Source organism: Oryzias latipes, chromosome 19, assembly GCF_002234675.1.
Source record: "Oryzias latipes chromosome 19, ASM223467v1".
In the NCBI taxonomy this organism is placed as follows: domain Eukaryota; kingdom Metazoa; phylum Chordata; class Actinopteri; order Beloniformes; family Adrianichthyidae; genus Oryzias; species Oryzias latipes.
The window spans coordinates 2,944,488-2,967,777 of record NC_019877.2 but is presented as its reverse complement, the minus strand read 5'-3'; the positions used below and the strand labels follow the sequence as shown (position 1 = coordinate 2,967,777).

General features: G+C 40.0%; 3 protein-coding genes across 11 annotated transcripts in view; 1 reads left to right on the top strand and 2 right to left on the bottom strand.

Moving 5' to 3' along the window:
• Positions 1–1,244: 1,244 nt before the first annotated feature.
• The window catches only part of LOC101167653, a 37,774-nt gene continuing 15,728 nt past the window's right edge, over positions 1,245–23,290 (top strand). The window contains exons 1-4 of one of the 8 annotated variants that reach the window (XM_011487861.1): positions 1,245–1,423; positions 1,492–1,550; positions 1,625–2,017; positions 2,083–2,134. In XM_011487861.1, coding sequence (XP_011486163.1) covers positions 1,404–1,423; positions 1,492–1,550; positions 1,625–2,016 — 471 coding nt within the window. In that variant the 5' untranslated portion in view covers positions 1,245–1,403 and the 3' untranslated portion in view covers position 2,017; positions 2,083–2,134. Of the gene's footprint in view, positions 1,424–1,491; positions 1,551–1,624; positions 2,018–2,082; positions 2,135–6,996; positions 7,112–7,179; positions 7,239–7,314; positions 7,720–7,785; positions 7,828–19,797; positions 19,909–19,976; positions 20,036–20,111; positions 20,645–23,290 lie in introns of those variants that run through there. The other 7 variants (XM_023949252.1, XM_023949251.1, XM_020712281.1 and 4 more) reach the window with 7 other exon arrangements.
• Positions 8,970–10,411, bottom strand: LOC101170223 (YEATS domain-containing protein 2). The gene is made up of 4 exons (XM_023949255.1): positions 10,289–10,411; positions 10,162–10,220; positions 9,669–10,085; positions 8,970–9,595 (listed from the first exon to the last, which is right to left on the bottom strand). Exons 1-3 carry the CDS (start codon positions 10,306–10,308, stop codon positions 9,670–9,672), a joined length of 495 nt encoding a protein of 164 aa, XP_023805023.1. The 5' UTR covers positions 10,309–10,411; the 3' UTR covers positions 8,970–9,595; position 9,669.
• Positions 11,876–18,627, bottom strand: LOC101169148 (YEATS domain-containing protein 2-like). 2 transcript variants are annotated; one of them, XM_020712283.2, is made up of 4 exons: positions 18,547–18,627; positions 18,420–18,478; positions 18,254–18,343; positions 11,876–12,312 (listed from the first exon to the last, which is right to left on the bottom strand). In XM_020712283.2, exons 1-4 carry the CDS (start codon positions 18,564–18,566, stop codon positions 11,981–11,983), a joined length of 501 nt encoding a protein of 166 aa, XP_020567942.1. In that variant the 5' UTR covers positions 18,567–18,627; the 3' UTR covers positions 11,876–11,980. The 2 variants fall into 2 exon arrangements, with proteins under 2 accessions (XP_020567942.1, XP_004080181.1); XM_004080133.2 differs by lacking the exons at positions 18,254–18,343; positions 18,420–18,478; positions 18,547–18,627 and adding exons at positions 12,473–12,531; positions 12,600–12,722 and having other exon boundaries at positions 11,876–12,396.

The window sequence follows — 23,290 nt, the reverse complement described above, 5'->3', positions numbered from 1 at the left end:
GCCAGAACGCATACACCAGAACACACAAAGATGAAAAGGGAGGATGTTAAAGGAATGTTTGCGAGACAATAGTCTTGGTTGTGCTCTGTCTGGAGTGTAATATAATTTTGAGATGATAATACATAGTGAATCGTGTTTAAGCCTATAATGTGATAAAAGGTAAAAGTTAGTATAATAAAATGTAAAAGGGAGTTTCTAACTATTCTGTTTCTAATCACTCCTAACAGACCTTTTGTTGGACCCCCCCTTGTGGCTAAGACCTAATCTATTGATATTTGTTTTTAACATGTCGCATTTTTCTAATGGAGAACATTTAAAAGAATTAAAGACTTAAAGTGCCATTTGGTGTATTTGTTCAAATCTTGTTGGAGCAGATGAAAACCCACGGATTGAAACATTTCTGGTTTGGAACGTGGCAGCTGCCATAGGTGGGCCAAAGTCTCAGCTTCAATTCTGATGCATCCTTTCACACAGATGTATTTACGTCTGTTTTCTTCATCTGAGCGTCCTTCTGGTCTATAACAGTTCAGCTGGAAAGCCTAGGATTTAAAGGTAGGGTTACTCCCGCCCACAACTCAGAGGCAAAATTCTGAGCTCCTGCTGCTCTGCAGAAAACATCTTAAAAGCGACAAACCATAATCATATCTAAATGACTACAGGTAATGATTTTACAATAAAACATATTATTGGAGTGGTCTTTTTGGTCCATAAAAAATATGGATGTGTGAATTTAAAGAAAATGTCATTTAAGTGTTTCCAAGGTCATTAGTTTGCCAGAATGGTCATCATATGTTATAACCAGCTTCTGGGAAAATAGCAGACATCAGACCAATAATTATTTTAGGAGATCCACTAACAATGGAAAAATAATTCAATATTTAAAAAAATAGTACATGTAGGTGATGGATAAGTATCTTACTTTATTTGGAGACATTAGATCAAAAGGATTGAAAACTAAATATCACTCTCCAAATGTATGTCCCAATCTCCTCACCACACATTATTATGGAAAACTAAATCTGTCATTGGCTCAGACCAGATTCTAAAAGCCAATAAAATCCACTGAAACATTTAAAAAAATGTCTTTACTTCTAAAATCTTCTTTAAGTTGGGACAAACTACACAAAGACAGCCATTTCACATCTCACAAAGGTAAAGCTGTTGTTCATTTTGTAAAATTCTATATGAAAGTCTAAAATGTAAAATAACTTGATCACATGAACTATGGATCTTCTGGGCAGCAGGTGACAGTAATGAGTGTAATGAGATCAGGTGGAGTCCAGTGAGACATCAGCAGAAGCTCAGAGCATTTATAACACCAACCTGGAAGTTTCATCAAACAGCAGCACTTCAGCTCCTTCTCTTTGACTCTCCTGGTGGACGTCAGCTCAGACTTGCTCATCATGGCTTTGTGTGTTGTGAAGTGAGTCTTCTTGCTTGTTGTGTGTTGCTTTGTGTTCCTGTATTTACTGAGGTTCTTGATGTGAACAGGGTCTCCTGGATGGTCTTCCTCCTCTTCAGCATTGGAGCTTGTCTTCCTGCTAAACAAGGCAAGTATCCAGAAGAAGCTCCTAACCTGTTCAGATCCAAACTGACTACAGACTGTAACCTCTTCTCTGTTCAGGTCAAAGTGGATCTGGGTCTGGCGTTGGATCTGCTGGTTTTGGCTATACCAGCACTGGTGGTTCCAGTGGTGGTTCTGGATCAGAGGGGAACCTGTTTGACCAGCAGCTTGCCACCATTGCTCGCTTCATTGCAGAAATCCTGAGCTTCGGGCCCAGCCGTCCTTTCCCTCGTGAAGCCTGGACCTCTGAGCATGTTCCTGTTGGGTCTGTTGAGCAGCGTCCTCTGTACCCTTCATCCCACGTGGTCAAGACCAGCAGCGGCTACCAGCGAGCTCGGGACTTCAGTTCTGATGCCAAATACACCCAGGATATCTTTGACCACATGGGTGTAGATGGAGGCAAACAAGGTGGATCCTCCAAGACTGGATCTAAAGGACAGAAGGGCTACTGAGGTAAACATCAGAATCATTGATGGCCTAAAAATGGTTCATGGTTTAATTTCTTTTTCTTTTTGCAGGTGAACTGAGGCATCAATCTTCTTGGACATAATAAACATGATTTGACACTAATTGTTTTGTTCTTGTATTTGGCACCTTAATTCTAGTTTGACTAGAATTGATCATTAAGAACTTGGATGCACTTTTAATGGTGTAACCAGTTTCTAAATTTAGGAAGAGTTGTCCCTTTCAGATAACACATCCTTCAGGAGCTGGGGGGGGGGGGGGGGGTACAGGTTATGATGAAGTATCTTGTCTCAACCTGATTTGAGGATGTTAAAGCTTATAAAACTTGCCACTAAACTGCAGCTGAAATGTTGTCTCTGAGCATTTAATGCCTGAAACAATTTCCAGCTGTAAAAACACATCACTTGAGCAGATGGTCCATTTGGGTAATTTAGGACTAGTTTACATATTTTAAGACCGGGTAGTAAAAAGGTCTTAAATGCTCTTGGCAGAACCTTTTGAAAACGTTATTAAAATGTCCTTAATAGCCCTGATAATTTCACCTATTGTGTTCCGACGCAGAGGACTGTTTCCGGGAAGAGCGTCAATTGCTATACTGATCACTTCAAAGGCCACTCCCGCTTGTACCTTGGTCACTTAAACGGTGTTTAGCTTTTTGTTCACTTTTTCACAAGCGGACAATTTCTTGCATGGTTTAACTGCAGCGGCAAAACGGTATGCTGATAGGTAAAAGCATCAGTTCAGAACGGTCACCTTACTAATTTTTGTCCAGATGAAGCTAAAATTTGATTTAAAGAAGCCAGCGCAGCGATACAGAACACTTAAGCTATGGGACTGGAACTTTTTAGGTGTGCACGGTCACTGTACATTACACCTTTTTCATGCACACCCAGCTGCCAATCAGAATTGAGAATTTACCTGGACCATGGTTGAATAAAAATATATACATTGTTCGCCAACAGGCCGAATCCCATTAGGTGAATTCAAAAACTAAAATCGCAGAATTTTCATAAACAGTTTTTACTCAGGATTCATGATGCTTGGAAGACCTGTTTTTCTGGTTTTGCACACACAAACCAAAACATGATCGAACGTTAAGCTAAATTCAGCAACAGTCAGTTCCTGGAAGTTCTGTTCTGCAGCTTGAACTTTAACAGAAGTCTAATCTCTCCTAGAACCAAATAGTGGACCTCCAGGTCACCTAAACTGCGCTGGCAGATTTCACAGCTGGAGATGTTTTTAAATGTCAGTCGTGCAGAAAAGATGCATCTCTGAGAGCTGATGCTCTGCTGAAGGCAGAACTTTGATTTGATTCATTTAGCCTCAACAGGTGAAGGAGATGGAGGGGAGACTGTACTGTGGCAACATCTGTTCCTTCCAAAAGGATCTTCTCAAAAACTGAACACTCATTCGTCTTCTACTGTCACTACTTTTGGAATATTTTGAGAATGACCCTATAATATAGGCACTTTTGAAAATTTGCAATTGATAGATTCATTTTCTTTTGAAAATGTATATTTTACAATTCATTTGTATGCGGTGCAAAAATAGCAGTAAAATAAAGGCAGAAGAGGTCGTTCTGTTCTGTTCTACGTGGTTAAATCTATATCTATGTACCCCTTTTTTTAAATTCTAAATATAAAAAAAGAGTAGGTCCAAAATAAAAAACAAAACAAATCCTAAATACAGAGCCATTTATGAGTTGGGGGGCAGAGCCGCAAGAGCCAATTATCAGAGAAGAACTCTATTTCCCTCGAATCAGTTTTCATTTACATTTGAGTGTCTCTGCTAATCAACAAATTAAAAATAAAATATCACCTCCCTGCTCTCTGGCTCTGGGGGCCTTGCGGCGGTCCTGCTAGCCCTGGCCTGGGTGGCGGGCTTGGTCGCCCGGGCGGCGGTTGTTCCCTGCTGGTTCCCGTGTGGCGTTGGGGGGATTATGGCTGCTGCTTCTGCTGCGTCTTGGTGTGGGGGTGGCTGGGCACTCTCCCTCCTTCTTTTCACGTTCCACCATCCATTTTAGAAGAACATAAACACTCACTTGAGCACAGGTGTTAGCTCACCTTTGCACTAACAGTTTGCATGACTGAATGACTGAAATATTTCACACTAGTTGGTTTTAATGCATAAGTATGCGTGTGAACACTATCTGTTTTGTGTACATGTCGACAGGTGGACATTTTTGCAGCTAGCAGGTGTGTTTATAACATTTGAGTGTGTGTGTGGACAGGCCCCGCCCTTTTTGTACTACATTTGAACCTTACCATAATGATTAACAACCAGTAAACTTGTTGCTTTATGCTGCTTCATGGTCTTACCCCCCTTCCCCTCCTATTATCACCCTCCTACCCCCGCTCTCTCTAACGTCCCTCTCTCTTCTTCCCCTCTTTCCTTTTCCGTCCGGTCCAACACCCAAGATTTTCAAACATGATTGAAATTATTAAAGTTTGGCCTCAATTACAAAAGGGGTTTATTGGTTGAATGCTGTAAAGCATTCAACCCTTTGTTTTCCTCTTCTGCTATCTTCCGCCGTTTTTCGGCACTTAACTCCTTCTACAATTTTTAACCGATTTTTACCATTCAACTTTTAAAATGTTCAGCTCTTTCAGCTAATTACTGCTATGACTTTTGGTACTTCTAATCCTTGTACTTTTTAAGATATTCCAGTTTTTCTGGGAATTTTTACCCTATTAAAATGCATTGGGAAGTTATGGTGCACGAGGTGCCGGTTCGAAACCCGGTTTGGACACTTCAAAATTTTTTATCCATTTAACTTTTAAAATTTTCTACCCTTTCAACTTATTCCAGCTATGACTTTTGGTCATTCAAATCATTGAACTTTTTAAGATATTCCAGGATTTTTGCTCCATTTAAATACAAGGATGATCCTTGAAAACCTTTTTTGTTTTAACCATTGTAACTTCAACATGCTTTCAGCTAGAGACACCGTTCAAACATTGAAATGTTCGCAAGGCTTTGGACTTCAATATAACGCTCAAAACTATTATGGGATGGCAACACCACCTAGAGTTTGGTGGCCATTTTGTGCCAAAATGTGATGCCATTTTAAACTTCTTCAAACTTTCACCTACTTTAATCATTCTACTATTACAATGTTCAACCCTGTCAGCTTATTCCTTTCAGCTACTACTTCTGGTCTTTCAAATCTTTGAACTTTTCAAGATATTCCAAGATTTTCCAGGATTTTCCAAGACTTTTGCTTCATTTAAATACATGGAAAATTCTTGAAAACCTCTGTTTCTTTCAAGCATTATAACTTTAACATGCTTTTAGCAAGAGACACTGTTCAAACATTGAAATGCTCACAAGGCTTTGGACTTCAACATATGTTTTGAAATTATTATGGGATGGCAATACAACCTGGAGTTTGGCGGCCATTTTGTGCCTAAATGTGAGGCGATATTAACCTTCAGTTTTTAACCTATTTTAACCAGTTTACTATTGAAATGTTCAACTCTTATAGCTTATCCCTTTCAGCCATGAATCTCGGGCCTTCATATACTTGAACTTTTCAAGATATTCTAGGATATTCCAGGATTTTCCAAGATTTTTGCTTCATTTAAATACATGGAGAATTCTTGAAAACTTTTGTTTCTTTCAAGCATTATAACTTCAACATACTTGTAGCTAGAGACACCGTTCAAACATTAAAATGATCACAAGGCTTTGGACTATAAAATACGTTTAGAAATCATTATGGGATGTCGACACAACCTACTGTTTGGTTGCAATTTAATGAAAAAATCTAAAGCAAATATTGCAATAAACTTAATCCATGGCTGGAACTGAACATATTGAAATTCACTGGATCTGGACATATAAGGAATGTGGGCGTGGTTAGCAAACAAACTTCGTTGCTAAGGACGTCCAAAGGTTTAGTTTTTCCGATTTGTCTGAAACTAATGTCGATTTGTTCCTCATCCCCAGGCGACCCAAACATAAAATGGTTGCTATGGAGATAAAATTAATAGAAAAGCCGCCATTTTGAAAAAAGTGGATTTTCTGTCAACTTAGAACATGTAGCTTTTGCCAATATGATACTCTCAAACAAAGTGTTTTTTTGAGTCAGTTGATGATGCTGATGCTAGCACTTTTAGCCATTTTAGCATCATCTTCAAATTTTCAACAGTACATCCATTTTTATCAACAATTTCAGCTTTCATGCTTAACTCCGTCTACAAATTTTGACCTGTTTTGGTCATTCTACTTTTACAATGTTCACCTTTGACTTTTGGTCCTTTAACTTTTCAAAATATTCCAGGATTTTCCAGGACAGTTCAGCTATTTTTTCAACAATTTCAGCTTTCATGCCTAACTCCTTCTACAATGTTTGACCTATTTTAGACATTCTACTTTTACAATGTTCAGCTTTTTCATCATATTTCTGCTTTCATTCAGCAATACAGCATTCAACCCTGCATTTTCTTCTGGAAATGCAGCTCCTTCTAGTTCAGACATACCTTTGGTTTGTCTGAAGATTAATAACCCCTCTTGTTAAAGTAAAATATGTCCAACACAAGAGGCCCTCAGCTCTCATCTGTCTGCCCAGCTGTTGGACAGGACAAGTTAAAAAAAAAATCACAGAAAAGAATAGAGTTGTGACGTTTTGTGCACAAAAGACATGAAGCTGGGATCAGTTGCCTCTGAAATCAGGAAGTGGTTTTGTCAGTCAGGAGTCTGCTGAAAATATGAGTCAGAGATTTTAATATCTGATTATGGGACAAACATTGAAACCATTGATCTGTATGTTATCCAAATATAATGTAAGAAAAAGGGCTTTGATTTATTTCCTTTGTACTTTTACTCAAACTAAACACAAATTGGTCAAATTGTGTTACCACACTGATTTTTTCAAATAAACCATGGATAATCTGGGCAGCAGGTGACAGTAATGAGTGTAATGAGATCAGGTGGAGTCCAGTGAGACATCAGCAGAAGCTCAGAGTATTTATAACACCAAACTGGAAGTTTCATCAAACAGCAGCACTTCAGCTCCTTCTCTTTGACTCTCCTGGTGGACGTCAGCTCAGAGTTGCTCATCATGGCTTTGTGTGTTGTGAAGTGAGTCTTCATGCTTGTTGTGTGTTTCTTTGTGTTCCTGTGTTTACTGAGGTTCTTGATTTGAACAGGGTCTCCTGGATAGTCCTCCTCCTCTTCAGCATTGGAGCTTGTCTTCCTGCTAAACAAGGCAAGTATCCAGAAGAAGCTCCTAACCTGTTCAGATCCAAACTGACTGCACAGACTGTAACCTCTTCTCTGTTCAGGTCAAAGTGGATCAGGCTCCAGGTCTGGGTCTGGGTCTGGATCTGCTGGTTTTGGCTATACCAGCACTGGTGGTTCCAGTGGCGGTTCTGGATCAGAGGGGAACCTGTTTGACCAGCAGCTTGCCACCATTGCTCGCTTCATTGCAGAAATCCTGAGCTTCGGGCCCAGCCGTCCTTTCCCTCGTGAAGCCTGGACCTCTGAGCATGTTCCTGTTGGGTCTGTTGAGCAGCGTCCTCTGTACCCTTCATCCCACGTGGTCAAGACCAGCAGTGGCTACCAGCGAGCTCGGGACTTCAGTTCTGATGCCAAATACACCCAGGATATCTTTGACCACATGGATGTAGATGGAGGCAAACAAGGTGGATCCTCCAAGACTGGATCCAAAGGACAGAAGGGCTACTGAGGTAGATGTCAGAGTTGTTGTAATGTGGGAAAATACTGCTGTTCTAATACTTAACTCTCTTTTGCAGGTAACATGTATTTGAAGGCATAATAAAATTTTAGTCTTGAAACTCTTGCGATGCTGGTATTTCCTAAAATTGTCTTCAATTTCTAAAGCTATTCTCACTGGACTAAAGTTCACCAGGAAATTTGCATTCAGGTGGTAAACCAAACAAGCAGAGAGTGTGCCGGGTTTAAATGGCAGCCAAAATTTAAAGGGTTTTTACCAACACCCAGTTTTTAGAGCCAGAAGTAAACTTGTCAAACTAATTGCTTTTGAACTTGAAAACTGAAGTTCAGACCATTTTACAAAGTGGCTCAACACACATATGTGAATGTAGCTTGTCTAGGAAACATTCATGGTTGGTCTCCAAACAACTTGGGGAAATTTGACTTTTTTTTTCTCACACCCCTGACCCAGAATAAAAGCTACAGAAATGTTTAAGCTAATGCGTGGTAAGAATTTCCTTGGCTCTGAAATTTGTCAGCTTCTCAAGAATTCTAGCAACTGTAAGGGAGACCGGAAACATTTGGCTAAAAGTAAACCAGTGTCCCCTGACCATCTGGGAAAAATCTGCACCTGGTCTGGGACTAAGACCCTCTAATCCCCCCCCCCCCCTTTTGTTCCCATTTGGACTAAGCTCATACTTGGTCTGAAGAGGTTCCATGCTCAACACAACCCAAAAAGCCACCATAGCTGGGGATTTTGGGATGTAGACATTGGGAACTAATTCAAATTTGGATCAATGCTGGCTCATTAAAATCTTAATGTGATGCGCACTGCTTGTTGCACCGTTTTCCCAAAAATACACTCAGCATAACTTGCCTTAGTAACTGCCTTGCAGCATGCCTTCAGTTTTGTAATTTTGATACAGGCATTCAAAATTGGTCAGCAACATTTAAAGTTTTTATAAGTGAATGCCAAACAGGTTTGCAAAGACTTCAATAAAATGTATGCTCTGCCCCACCCTTGTAATTCCAGGCTAGAGACTGTTATGTTTACAAGCTTTGGAGCAGAAATGTTCTGTAGACTGCAGTCCAAATGCAGACCAAACTGAAGATTCAGAACTCAATCCAGACAAATGTACTTTTCCCTTCTAATACCCCCCTAAACTAGAGTTAAACTTGGGCTTCAAATTTGATAACACTCCCAAAAGAGCTAGACACTGCAATGTAATCTGGAGGCCAAAGTTAAAGTGAAAAAAAAGGGATGTTTATTCAAATCAATTTGAGTAGACTTTCCTGAAGGACATTTCAAAGACTAAAGGAAAACTTGGGGCTTGAAATAAAGTCTACCTTCAACTGAACACATTTCACTGGTTGAAATCAAATTTTTTTAGAACTAGTTTACATAAGGGAATTTGAAGACTGCCTGAAAAATTTATAAGCTGGTTACGATTGCTATGAACTGCCATTACACTGGTAAACTGTCATGTTTATGGTCAGGGTTTGAAACCCCACAAGAGCAGTTTTGCACATTGCCATCTCCCCATTTGGGCCTACTGTGCCAAGGACCGTCAGATTGACGTCTGGTCATTGCCAGGCTCCCGGCCCATGCTGCTACTGTACAACTTGAGTAGGTTGGTGGACTGCCGCCGCTTTATCTCCAAAAACACTAACACCCGCCTAGTTCAGTACACAAAAACAAAAGAAATTTAAACTCATCTAGGTCACAGTGCAGTGGCAATTTGACTGTAGTTTAGAGAGTGAATTCTTTTTAAGATTTACCAAATACAACATTGTCTATGTAGTTTGAGATCAAGTATTTCATTGAAAGTCACAGGAAAGTAAGTATTAGACTAAAATTTATTACGTCAAAGAATTGTTGCCATCATTCACCTGCAAAAATAATAAAAAGTACAAATTAGTAAACTATATAATCTTTCCCAATTACAGCAACTCTGACATTTACCTCAGTAGCCCTTCTGTCCTTTGGATCCAGTCTTGGAGGATCCACCTTTATTGCCTCCATCTACATCCATGTGGTCAAAGATATCCTGGGTGTATTTGGCATCAGAACTGAAGTCCCGAGCTCGCTGGTAGCCGCTGCTGGTCTTGACCACGTGGGATGAAGGGTACAGAGGACGCTGCTCAACAGACCCAACAGGAACATGCTCAGAGGTCCAGGCTTCACGAGGGAAAGGACGGCTGGGCCCGAAGCTCAGGATTTCTGCAATGAAGCGAGCAATGGTGGCAAGCTGCTGTTCAAACAGGTTCCCCTCTGATCCAGAACCGCCACTGGAACCACCAGTGCTGGTATAGCCAAAACCAGCAGATCCAGACCCAGATCCTGATCCAGACCTGGAGCCTGATCCTGATCCACTTTGACCTGAACAGAGAAGAGGTCATAGTCTGTGCAGCCAGCTTGGATCTGAACAGGTTAGGAGCTTCTTCTGGATACTTGCCTTGTTTAGCAGGAAGACAAGCTCCAATGCTGAAGAGGAGGAAGACCATCCAGGAGACCCTGTTCACATCAAGAACCTCAGTAAACACAGGAACACAAAGCAACACACAACAAGCATGAAGACTCACTTCACAACACACAAAGCCATGATGAGCAACTCTGAGCTGACGTCCACCAGGAGAGACAAAGAGAATGAGCTGAAGTGCTGCTGTTTGATGAAACTTCCAGTTTGGTGTTATAAATGCTCTGAGCTTCTGCTGATGTCTCAATGGACTCCACCTGATCTCATTACACTCATTACTGTCACCTGCTGCCCAGAAGATGCACGGTTCATGTGATCAAGTTATTTTACAATTTAGACTTTCATATAGAATTTTACAAAATGAACAACAGCTTTACCTTTGTGAGATGTGAAATGGCTGTCTTTGTGTAGTTTGTCCCAACTTAAAGAAGATTTTAGAAGTAAAGACATTTTTTTTAAATGTTTCAGTGGATTTTATTGGCTTTTAGAATCTGGTCTGAGCCAATGACAGATTTAGTTTTCCATAATAATGTGTGGTGAGAAGATTGGGACATACATTTGGAGAGTGATATTTAGTTTTCAATCCTTTTGAACTAATATTTCCAAATAAATTAAAATACTTATCCATTACCTACATGTACTTTTTTTTTTAAATGTTGAATTATTTTTCCATCATTAGTGGTTCTAAAATAATTATTGGTCTGATGTCTGCTATTTTCCCAGAAGCTGGTTATAACATATGATGACCATTCTGGCAAACTAATGACCTTGGAAACACTAAAATGACATTTTCTTTAAATTCACACATCCATATTTTGTATGGACCAAAAAGACCACTCCAATAATGTTTTATTGTAAAATCATTACCTGTAGTCATTTAGATATTATGCTTTGTCGTCAAGACGTTTTCTGCAGAGCAGCAGGAGCTCAGAATTTTGCCTCTGAGTTGTGGGCGGGAGTAACCCTACCTTAACCCCTTGTGCTATCCTAGGCACTTTAACATTGGGAGTTGGGTCATCTAGACCCACTAGACAGTTACTTTTTTAACATTTGTGATCTTCACTGGTTTCCATGGATTACATGAACTATTTCCACCTTTATCATGGTAGGGAAAACGTCAAAGGGTGGGTCATCTAAGATAGCACAAGGGTTAAATGTTTGACAGGAAAAAGGTACCAGGCTAGTTGACACGATGCTGGGGAGGAAGGTCAATGTACTGCATGTCCAGAAGACCAGGCTGAAAGGGTCAAGTTCTATCATGGAACTAGAAAACAGGGTAACGCTTTCTTTTAAAGGACTGTGTATTTATGTGGCACCATTTGGTACAAACTGGGTATTACTGAAAAAGGTAATTAGTTTAGAGGTTTAAAAAATACACAGACACATCTGAAGACAGGGAAGGTGTAATCTTAAAGATGGATCAGCTCTTAGCCCCTTCCCGATGGACAGGCTTAAAGACTGACAGGAATTACGATACAAACAGAAAGTGATTAAGCTTTAAATAAAGCCTCAGGTCCTATGCTAGTTCTTTGTAAATGGTTTTAAACTTTGACAATTTTAAACCCAATTTGGTTTTACACTCCAATTTAAAAAAATTGGAATGGGATGGACATTTTTAACCTGTAAAAAATGTACAGGATTAGTAGCCATTTAAAAATTAAAAACCACAGACGAGGCAAAACACAGAGCACAATTGATTCTAGTCAGATGAATTTATTTGTTGGCAAACTCAGTTGTACCTGGAACAAAAGAATTACAAGCCTTTAGCTTCATTCCCTTCAGTTATCTGAGGTTTACTTCAGTAGCCCTTCTGTCCTTTGGATCCAGTCTTGGAGGCTCCACCTTGTTTGCCTCCATCTACATCCATGTGGTCAAAGATATCCTGGGTGTATTTAGCATCAGAACTGAAGTCCCGAGCTCGCTGGTAGCCGTTGCTGGTCTTGACCACGTGGGATGAAGGGTACAGAGGACGCTGCTCAACAGACCCAACAGGAACATGCTCAGAGGTCCAGGCTTCACGAGGGAAAGGACGGCTGGGCCCGAAGCTCAGGATTTCTGCAATGAAGCGAGCAATGGTGGCAAGCTGCTGGTCAAACAGGTTCCCCTCTGATCCAGAACCAACACTGGAACCACCAGTGCTGGTATAGCCAAAACCAGCAGATCCAGATCCTGACCCAGGCCCAGACCTGGAGCCTGATCCTGATCCACTTTGACCTGAACAGAGAAGAGGTTACAGTCTGTGCAGTCAGCTTGGATCTGAACAGGTTAGGAGCTTCTTCTGGATGCTTGCCTTGTTTAGCAGGAAGACAAGCTCCAATGCTGAAGAGGAGGAAGACCATCCAGGAGACCCTGTTCACATCAAGAATCTCAGTAAACACAGGAACACAAAGAAACACACAACAAGCAAGAAGACTCACTTCACAACACACAAAGCCATGATGAGCAAGTCTGAGCTGACGTCCACCAGAAGAGTCAAAGAGAAGGAGCTGAAGTGCTGCTGTTTGATGAAACTTCCAGTTTGGTGTTATAAATGCTCTGAGCTTCTGCTGATGTCTCACTGGACTCCACCTAATCTCATTACACACATTACTGTCACCTGCTGCCCAGAAGATCCATGGTTAATGCTGCTATCCAGTTACTGTTGAAGCCCTATTATTCTCACTCAATTCAATGGCAATGACTGTAGGCTAAATGAAGACTGATGTTGTAAAGATTTCTGCAGTTAAAAAAAAAAAAGTTCATTCATTTTTTTGCAGTCGTGGCATCTGGACTTTACTTTTTCTCTATTTGAATCGTTTTCTACAACTGTGGCTGGATGGCTCAGTTGGGTGGGTGTCAAACTGGCAGCCAGGAAAGACGGGTATGCTTACCAGCCAATACCTGTTTCTAGATTATTCTCTTTGTTTGGCCTTTATCATCATCATGCTGCATTGATGATGATGAACAGATCATTTCTGCTTTGACAGTGTTGGAAGACCCATATGGACATGCGTTGCTGTTTGTTATGACAGAGAAACTCCAAATACAAGCATCTCAATCAATCTATTTATTTGACAGGGATACAGAAAACAAGTATCAATCGCCGTGGTCAAGCGGGAAGATTGGCAGCCTACAGAACAAATTGTACCAGGTAGGCCCTTGGTTACACATTTAATTGGTCTTTTAAGTGACACATATTGGAATTTGGAATCCCAAAGGGAACAAGTGGATATGAACCCATTTTGATCAACTTCATGAAACTAAAATGTGAATGGATTTGCCATCACGTTCTATTCGTTTGTTCACATGTTCAATTTACACTTAATTATCTTGCAAGAAAGACAAGGAATCTGGAAAACTTCAGCTGCAGTGTTTAGTACCAGCTATTTTTCTCTGAGTAACACTGGTTGAGGTTTTGGCTAAAGATCGAATTTAGGTCGGTGAATCAGATTGTTCAAAATAAACCAACATCCACTATGAATCATATCGACAACAACGGATTAATAAATGAATTGAATCCTTGTTGAAATGAACCGCCACACCCCTAATGTAGATAAATGCAGTTAAGAACAAATTTTGGTTATGAAGACAACTGTTGATGGGGCTTTGTGAAAAAATACTAAAAATTGATTATTGTACTAAAGAACTTGATAAATGCACCTCCTTTCTCATTTATTTCTTGTCTACTAATTTCAGCTTGTAGAGCTTCATCCTCACTTGCATCTTCCTCTTGAACAATCTTCCCTGCATTTATCTTTTTTCAATACGTTTAAACATAATTTTTTTCCCTGCATGTTTCACTGCAACCATTGCATTAGGTTTTATCTTGAACTATTAGTCACAATAGTGTTCAGAAAACTATAGGAATCTTTTATTGTTGTTCTTGTAACGTTGCAAACAAACCAACCTCCAACTTGTACAAAAATAGGCCTTCTTGACTGTGTACGACAACAAATCAAACGTACCCCATAAGACACACGTGCTCAATGGGTTTGTTTAGGGAAGTGGCAGAATTAGTGGATAACGTGAGGGTAGAGAGAGAGGCATGTAAATCACATTATGTAGAGATGAGACCTGAAAACCACACAGACACTAAAATGAATAGAGTGCTGCCTTGTTCACAGTTTTAGCGGAATCAGCCTGCAGCTGCTTTTGCATAAGTGTTAAAGCAGCAAAGACTAAGCAGAAACAACTGATATTCTTCTAGCTGGTTGTGGTACAGCATACCTCCACCAGATCTTATGCTGGGTCATACCGGTTACTTTCAACCCTGGTTATTGATGTTCATTGCTTTGTTAAATGAATTCCCACATACTGTTCTTAATGAACACATCTCTTTCAACTGGCACAGTCCCAGAGGATTTTAAGGCTACTGTGATTCAGCCACAATTGAAAATACCCTCCCTGGATCCAAGTTGCTTCGAGCATTACAGACCAATTTCAAAACTGCCTTTTTTGGCTAAAATCCTGGAAAAGCGAGTGGCTGAGCAGGTAATTTCCTTTTTAAATAAAAATAAATTATTTGAGACCCTTCAATCTGGTTTTAAGGCCAACCACAGCACAGAGACTGCCTTGCTGAGAGTGATGAATGACCTTTTAATGGCTGCAGGCTCAGGAAAAATACCAATTTTAGTTCTTTTAGATCTCAGTGCAGCATTTGATACAGTGGACCACTCCATTTTATTACGTCTAAAATCTTGGGTTGGTTTTTCTGGCACAGTTTTAGTTTATTCTTATTTATCAGACAGGTTTTTTAATGTTTTAATTGGCAATTCTTGCTCATCTAGGGTGAAAATGACATGTGGCGTTCCCCAGGGTTCGGTACTAGGACCTCTATTATTTTCAATTTACATGTTGCCACTGGGGGAGATAGTACGCCAACATTACCTTAATTTTCATTTTTATGCCGCTGATACTCAACTTTACTTATCTTTTAAACCTGGTGACCATGGTCTTTTAAAGAATCTCAATAGTTGCATTGCTGATATTAAAACCTGGATGGCCCAGAATTTTCTGCAGTTGAATATGGACAAAACTGATGTGATTATTTTTTGTTCAGTTGAGGCCCGAAATGGTGTGGCTTCGAAATCGGAGTCTCTGTCTAACAATGTTTCTTCAAGCTGCAGAAATCTGGGGGGGATTTTTGATACCGATTTTAATTTGGAGACACATGTTAAATCAGTGGTCAAATCTAGTTTCTGGCAACTACATAGTTTATACAGGATAACCCCTCTCCTATAAAAAAAATGTCTTGAGATGGTGATTCATGCTTTTATTTTTTCCCGTTTTGACTTTTGTAACGCACTCTACACATGCCTTTCACAGCAGAGTGTGTATCAACTCCAGTTAGTCCAAAATGCTGCCGCCAGACTCATAACTGGAACCAGAATGAGAGACCACATCACTCCAGTTTTAGTGTCTTTGCACTGGCTCACAGTCCGTTTTAGAATAGATTTTAAGATTTTAATGATTGCTTTTAAAGCACCCTAAATATATAGCTGATCTCCTCATTCCTTACGTACCTGGTCGCAATCTTAGATCTTCGGCAAAATGCCCTTTAACAATCCCACAATCTAGATTGAAGACCAGGGGAGACGGGGCCTTTGCTGTAAGAGCCCCAACACTCTGGAACAGTCTCCCTGAAGAGATCAGGCTCGCTGGGTCCCTACCAGTATTTAAATCTCTTTTAAAAACCTTTCTCTACAGGCGTGCTTTTAATGATTTTACTGGTTCTTAAATCTAAACATTTGATTTGATTGATTTCATAGATTTTATTGATTTTGTTGATTTTATTGATTGTACTGATTTATCGATTTTATTGATTCTAACCACTATCACCATTTCATATTTGTGCTGGGTTTTATTTCTCCATACTGGAAACTGTTTTTAATACTGATTTTGTCTCATATTAATTGTACAGCACTTTTTAATCTGGATTTCGAAAAGTGCTATATAAATAAAGTTTCTTCTTCTTATTATTATTATTGTATTAAGGCAATATATAAGATTGCATTTTGATAACCCAATCTTTCGGTGCGCAAACCAAGACGTTGTGCGTTGGTGCTAGGGGGCTCTGTAAGAAGAGACACCAGATGTCGATTCAGATCTGCGGCACACCTTCCAGCTTTTTACTTTCTAGCAGACAACACTGAGGGAAATGATCAAAGACAGTTAAGTGGAAACAAAAGATCTACACAGGACCAGCATCGACAAATCTTTGACTCCCAAAATGGCGGAGACATGTCATGCAGGCGCTGGCACAGCAGATGCAATGGGCCCATGGGTCTGCAGATATACAAGACACTCCCTTTGGATCACAGGATGTCCAAACGTTTTGCAAACAGCCAGGTTTGGTGAGAACATTTAAGGGTCGACCATTCCATCTGACTTTAAAACAATTTTAATTTTAAATCCAGATTAACTATTTCATGGCAATATTTTTTATAACTTCTAATACATTTTCACCTAGAAGTCTTTTTGCACCATTTAGTTGCTTTTCAGAGTGAGTTTGCATTCATGATTTCATGTAGAGTGGAATTGTCAAATTGATGTTTCAAAAGCATAAGCGCAGCTGCAGTTCTGATTATCCCATCTGTGGTCTGCAGTTATTCTCCATTTGGACAGTTCAGTGTGTTCTGTGACAAGAGCTGATGTTCAAAATACTTCAGAAATTTCATTTGAAAATATGGCTTTTTAACCTGCTACAAAATGGTCCCCAGTCATCCTAGTGACCTTACAAATGGAATTAGTTTAAAAAAAAAAAAAGAAAAAAAAAGCCATATATGGTTAAGTTGAAGTTCCTCGTTCTGAGAGGAAACATTCTGCTGTTCCTTAAGCCAAGGATTATGCTCTGCAGCATTCACAAGCTGCAATTGCTATACTTTTGTCAAAGTTCAGTCTTGTTTTTAATCACCTGAGGTTAATTAGCAAAGTCAAGCCATATCTTCCTCCTCACGCTTTGCAACAAGTGATGCATGCTTTGATCTTTTCCAGACTGGACTACTGTAACTCTCTACAGGGGTATAGATCAGTCTCTGCTCCGCTCTCTCCAGCTGGTTCAAAATTCAGCGGCCCACCTGTTAAAGGGGACCAGACGGTGTGAGCATGTAACAGATATTATGCCCACTTCATTGGCTGCCTTTTAGAATTACTTTTAAGATTCTACTTTTGGTTTTTAAATGTCTGGTCTGGCACCTCAGTATCTTTGAGCTTTTGCATGTTTATCGTCCATGTCGAGTCCTAAGGTCTGAAGATCAAATTCTTTTAGCGATTCCCAGGACTCGGTGACTCGGGGAGATGGAGCTTTTTCATTTGCAAGTCCTAAACTCTGGAATGCTCTCCCCTATTCTTTGAGGTCTGCCAGAACTGTCAGTAATTTTACTCAGGCTCCAGTGAGGGTATCTAGTGGGACTTGTTCATTTTATGCTTTTGTTTGTTTTTAATTGCATCATTTTGTTTGCGATTTTATGTTAAGCACTTTGGCTTTTATAAGTGCAATACAAATAATTGAAATTAGCAAAACTGTCGTGGGCAGATTGTTCCACTGTGACCCACTCAGATATGGCTCTTGTATCAGTGGGCCAGTCTTTCAAATAGAACTTCATTTATAGGCAATTAATCCAGTTTAATATATACCCAATGATCAGCATGTAATACAAGAATATTTTATTTCAAGAAATGATGCCATAGTTGCTCTGTAAGAGTGACCAAGTGTTTAAATTAAGGCAGTTTGCCATTTCTCAGGGAATCTGAGGTTTACTTCAGTAGCCCTTCTGTCCTTTGGATCCAGTCTTGGAGGATCCACCTTGTTTGCCTCCATCTACATCCATGTGGTCAAAGATATCCTGGGTGTATTTGGCATCAGAACTGAAGTCGCGAGCTCGCTGGTAGCCGCTGCTGGTCTTGACCACGTGGGATGAAGGGTACAGAGGACGCTGCTCAACAGACCCAACAGGAACATGCTCAGAGGTCCAGGCTTCACGAGGGAAAGGACGGCTGGGCCCGAAGCTCAGGATTTCTGCAATGAAGCGAGCAATGGTGGCAAGCTGCTGGTCAAACAGGTTCCCTTCTGATCCAGAACCAACACTGGAACCAGTGGAGTATCTGGAACCGCCAGTGCTGGTATAGCCAGAGTTATGACCAGCAGTTCCAAATCCAGACCCCAATCCTGATCCACTTTGACCTGAACAGAGAAGAGGTTACAGGCTGTGCAGTCAGCTTGGATCTGAACAGGTTAGGAGCTTCTTCTGGATACTTGCCTTGTTTAGCAGGAAGACAAGCTCCAATGCTGAAGAGGAGGAAGACCATCCAGGAGACCCTGTTCACATCAAGAACCTCAGTAAACACAGGAACACAAAGCAACACACAACAAGCATGAAGACTCACTTCACAACACACAAAGCCATGATGAGTAACTCTGAGCTGATGTCCACCAGGAGAGTCAAAGAGAAGGAGCTGAAGTGCTGCTGTTTGATGAAACTTCCAGTTTGGTGTTATAAATGCTCTGAGCTTCTGCTGATGTCTCACTGGACTCCACCTGATCTCATTACACTCATTACTGTCACCTGCTTCCCTGACGCTCTGTGGTTTATGTGATCAAGTCATTTTCGAAACTACCTTTTCATGGCAACAACTAAAGACTGCTGTGCTGCAATGAAGGAATTCAGATGAAACTTTTAATTTTGTTTTTTCCTGAGATTTTTTTCAATCTATAGAGAATGTTTACCAGCATTAAAAATTTCACATCATATTAATGGAAAAACAAAACGTTGAGCGTGTTTGATCCGCAGCCCCTATATAAAAATCCTCAACCACTGTTTATCAAAATGGCTTCATCTGTAGCTGTTTCCACGTGTAAGGAGCTCGCCGCTCCATGGCCTGAATAAGAGGCCGAAGTCTTCTTTGATAGATGATGATGATGAGCGCTAGTGCCGTGTCAGAAATATAAATGGATCTGCTGTAAATCAAAGTATTGTTTGCATCTGTTGCCATTTTTTGAATGACTTATAGTGCAAATTGGTTTGTGTTTATCAACATCTATGATTTAATAGGTACTGTGTAATTTCCAAATGGTGTTTTTTTGTTGTTGCCATTTCTAGAATTTCAGTAAAGTTTTGCAAATATGTGTCATGGAAACGCAGCTTATGACATAAACCTTAGTTTTTTATCATTGCGATATTCCCAATCTGTCTTGTTCTTCCAACTTACTTTATATATTTTTAAATCAAACCACATGTTAAAGCAGTTGCCAAACTTCAAATTGGATCAGAGATGTTGAAAGATATTTTCAGTCTGTAAAGTGTTGTGAGTTCCTTTGAAAAGTGGTGTTTAAATTGATTTTGATTTGATCTGACAAACACACTCAATGACCTGAAGGTGGGGTTCACGGTCCAGTTGATGCCCAAACTGAACACTAGCTATTCCCCTGAGACCACTGGAGCTGCTTCCATCCTATGTAAAGACATCTGTATTGTCATTTAATATATACTCTTATAAAGTATTGCAATTGAATTAAAAAAAAGGTTTAGGTCCTGTTCTCTCCACACAGAAGGATTCTTCTGTGCAGCAGGTGACAGTAATGAGTGTAATGAGATCAGGTGGAGTCCAGTGAGACATCAGCAGAAGCTCAGAGCATTTATAACACCAAACTGGAAGTTTCATCAAACAGCAGCACTTCAGCTCCTTCTCTTTGACTCTCCTGGTGGACATCAGCTCAGAGTTGCTCATCATGGCTTTGTGTGTTGTGAAGTGAGTATTCATGCTTGTTGTGTGTTGCTTTGTGTTCCTGTGTTTACTGATGTTCTTGATGTGAACAGGGTCTCCTGGATGGTCTTCCTCCTCTTCAGCATTGGAGCTTGTCTTCCTGCTAAACAAGGCAAGTATCCAGAAGAAGCTCCTGACCTGTTCAGATCCAAGCTGACTGCACAGACTGTAACCTCTTCTCTGTTCAGGTCAAAGTGGATCAGGCTCTGGATCCAGATCTGGGTCTGGCTTTGGAACTGCTGGTTATAACTCTGGCTATACCAGCACTGGTGGTTCCAGTGTTGGTTCTGGATCAGAGGGGAACCTGTTTGACCAGCAGCTTGCCACCATTGCTCACTTCATTGCAGAAATCCTGAGCTTCGGGCCCAGCCGTCCTTTCCCTCGTGAAGCCTGGACCTCTGAGCATGTTCCTGTTGGGTCTGTTGAGCAGCGTCCTCTGTACCCTTCATCCCACGTGGTCAAGACCAGCAACGGCTACCAGCGAGCTCGGGACTTCAGTTCTGATGCCAAATACACCCAGGATATCTTTGACCACATGGGTGTAGATGGAGGCAAACAAGGTGGATCCTCCAAGACTGGATCCAAAGGACAGAAGGGCTACTGAAGGCTAAACCAGATTTGATTAGAATTCAGAAGCCAACTTGCTTTAATCTACATCCGGTTTTATTGTAGGTTGAGGATGGATTGATTCTACAAGCTAATAAACCTTACACAAAATTTGGGTCTTTGTTCATCTTGTAAGGAATAACATTTCTATATTTCTGGCTGATGTAGAAACTGACAATGTAAGGCTTAAAATGCCTATTTAGTTTCAGACCACTTCGGAACAAAAAGTTGAAATACTAAACTGAAAGTACTGATGTGGTTTACCCATCAAAGGCCACTTGAGCAGGAAAATATAATGGCACTGGCTCAACAACCCTTTTTCTTCCCCAAAACTATCAGGTTTTTGTGAAAAGATCCCCCCCCCCCCCCTTATTAAACCTGCTTGTGCTGGATTTTGAACAAAAAATGGAATGTGGGGTATTTCCATATTATACACAGCAAATCAATGATTTGGCATTGTTAAATTTTTTTAACCTTTATCGACCCCTTGATCTATGGCATAACTTTCTTTTTATAGTACACGATAATAGTATTTGGGCTGTAAACTATTTTTTTTTTTTACTTGGTTTGAAAATCATTTGAGTTGCACACCATGTCTGACAGTTAACTATCAAGTTGGTGTGTGAATAGCATAATGCAAGGAATTATGGGATACCATTTTCTTTGCCTATGTGGGCAGATTAGGTTTTTGTCCATGGATTTTGTCTAGCTGTTTTACAGTTTTAGTTAAAACTTGTTTAACTCATGGTGCAGAGAGTTTAGGAGAGGATGACCAATCCCCTTCTGCAGAAAAATCCTATGTCCCAATATTAAAGACGGCGTTCACGACATGCGAATTCCTGCCCTGTAATGCAAGACATTGCTGGGTCATTCATGTCTTTGATATGAAAATCCAAGGCCCATTGTTTGAAACTTTAGGAAAATGTGTCAATTTAAATTGTAGAAACCAAATGTAAAAAAATTTCTAAGTTAGATCAACTTATCAAATTGAGTTGGATAGCCATAAAAAATGAAGTTGAATAAACTTAATTCAATTTGGTGTTACCAATTGAAGTGATTTAACTTGGATCAACTTTTTTCTTTTTAGGGTTTTTCCTGGCCTGTGCGGATGTAATTTAAGGGAAAATTAATTATCAAACTAGGCAACAGTTGGTCAACACGTGAAGCAAGGTTGTGGAATCACGATGTAAATTTCAGAGTTGTAAAAATACCTTATACAAAACCAGATGTCTGTACATATAAAAAATAACTGGATGAGGTTGTGTTGTGAAGTAAGATACTGGAACCAAATGAGCTACAACACAAGTGTTTAGTGACTATCTGCCTATAAAGGTGTTTATTCATTAGAGGGGAATATGACTTACCAGTACTAAAATTGTTTTAGGGCACAAGGATGACAATTTTTTACCTCTCGCACCCTTTCTGATTTTTTTGCATTTTATTTTTCATATATCAAAAAAAAATATCCATCCCTTTTTTTTCTGGACCCAATTTTTAGCACTTATGGGATCATGGGGCTGCCTGACCCAAACCCACTCACTGTTGACTGAAGGCGAAGTACATCCTGGACAGGTCACCAGTTTGTTGCAGGACCACAATCACACACCTAAGAATTTATACTCATTAATGAAGCAATCAAGCATGTTTCTGGGCTGTGGGAGGAAGCCGGAAACCCCGAGAGAACCTACGCCTGGACTTGAACCAGGGCCCTCTTGCTGAGAGGCAAGAGCGCCAACTACTGCCCCACCTTGCAGCCCTCATCTTCATCATGTAATTATTGCAAAAATCCAAATCAGAAAAGATTTGATTGTTGAGAAAGACTGAAAAAGTCCCAAACATGCTCAAATTAACTCACAATTGAAGGTTTCTTTTCATCTCCTTTTTAAAGACACTTTTACAAACTGTGTTTAGTTAACATCAATGAGAAACTGACCAGATTTTGTTGTTCTGTCAAAAAAAATCCAATAAATCCTCATGTTTGACTGCTGTTTACCTTACAGACAGGTGAAATTTCTTGTTAGTCACATGGTTTCCTGTTTCCTCTTGTAGAATGTGTTTTGTAACCCGTGAGCTTTTTCATTTTAGTTTTTTATCTTGAATAGTGGTGGGAAGCTGAAGCTTCACGAAGCACTTAGGCTTTGTTAAGGATTGTGTCAAAAAAGCTTCAAAGCTTTAAGACTTCAGTCATGGTGACATCTGGTGGACAACTAAAGTCATAGCAACCTCAGACAGACACACTGACACAGTCAGCAACAGAAGTTCATAAAAGAGCTGATTCAAGCAGTCCGTTCCGAATAAAGATTTAACAATCATTGCAATGAAGCATTTAGATGCTCTTCCCCTACTATTAAACATATTCCAGAATAAATCCAAAAAGATGCCAGTAGACATGGCAGCTCCCAAAATGCATCCAACCAACCGGGGGCCAGAACAACTGCATGACCGAAAAACGACAGGAACATGCATCATGTGCAATAAACATTATTTTTTGTTACAAATTGGTTCCAACAAAAACAATTGTGTGTGTTTGAAGTGTTTTTAAGGATTAAATGTTTTAAGAAAATGGATTGTGATTTAGTGAAAGATTGTTAACAAAAGCTGACAATTTATTTGTCTTCATACATTTTTACTTCATTCATTTCATTTTCTTTCATTTTGAAAACATTTTTGCCCACTCTCCAAATCTCCTTACAACCACATTTTGATGCACCGCAGTGGATCTTATTTAGCTGGTTTGGGACCTCTCACATCTGCCAAGCTG

Coding starts and splice junctions, on each gene's coding strand:
- LOC101169148 (XM_020712283.2), bottom strand. CDS start 18,566: ATGGCTTTGTGTGTTGTGAA. Junction 18,479..18,546: donor ATGGCTTTGTGTGTTGTGAA/GTGAGTCTTCAT, acceptor TGATGTGAACAG/GGTCTCCTGGATGGTCTTCC. Junction 12,313..18,253: donor CGGTTCCAGATACTCCACTG/GTTCCAGTGTTG, acceptor CCAGCACTGGTG/GTTCCAGTGTTGGTTCTGGA.
- LOC101170223 (XM_023949255.1), bottom strand. CDS start 10,308: ATGGCTTTGTGTGTTGTGAA. Junction 10,221..10,288: donor ATGGCTTTGTGTGTTGTGAA/GTGAGTCTTCAT, acceptor TGATGTGAACAG/GGTCTCCTGGATGGTCTTCC. Junction 10,086..10,161: donor TTGTCTTCCTGCTAAACAAG/GCAAGTATCCAG, acceptor TTCTCTGTTCAG/GTCAAAGTGGATCAGGATCA.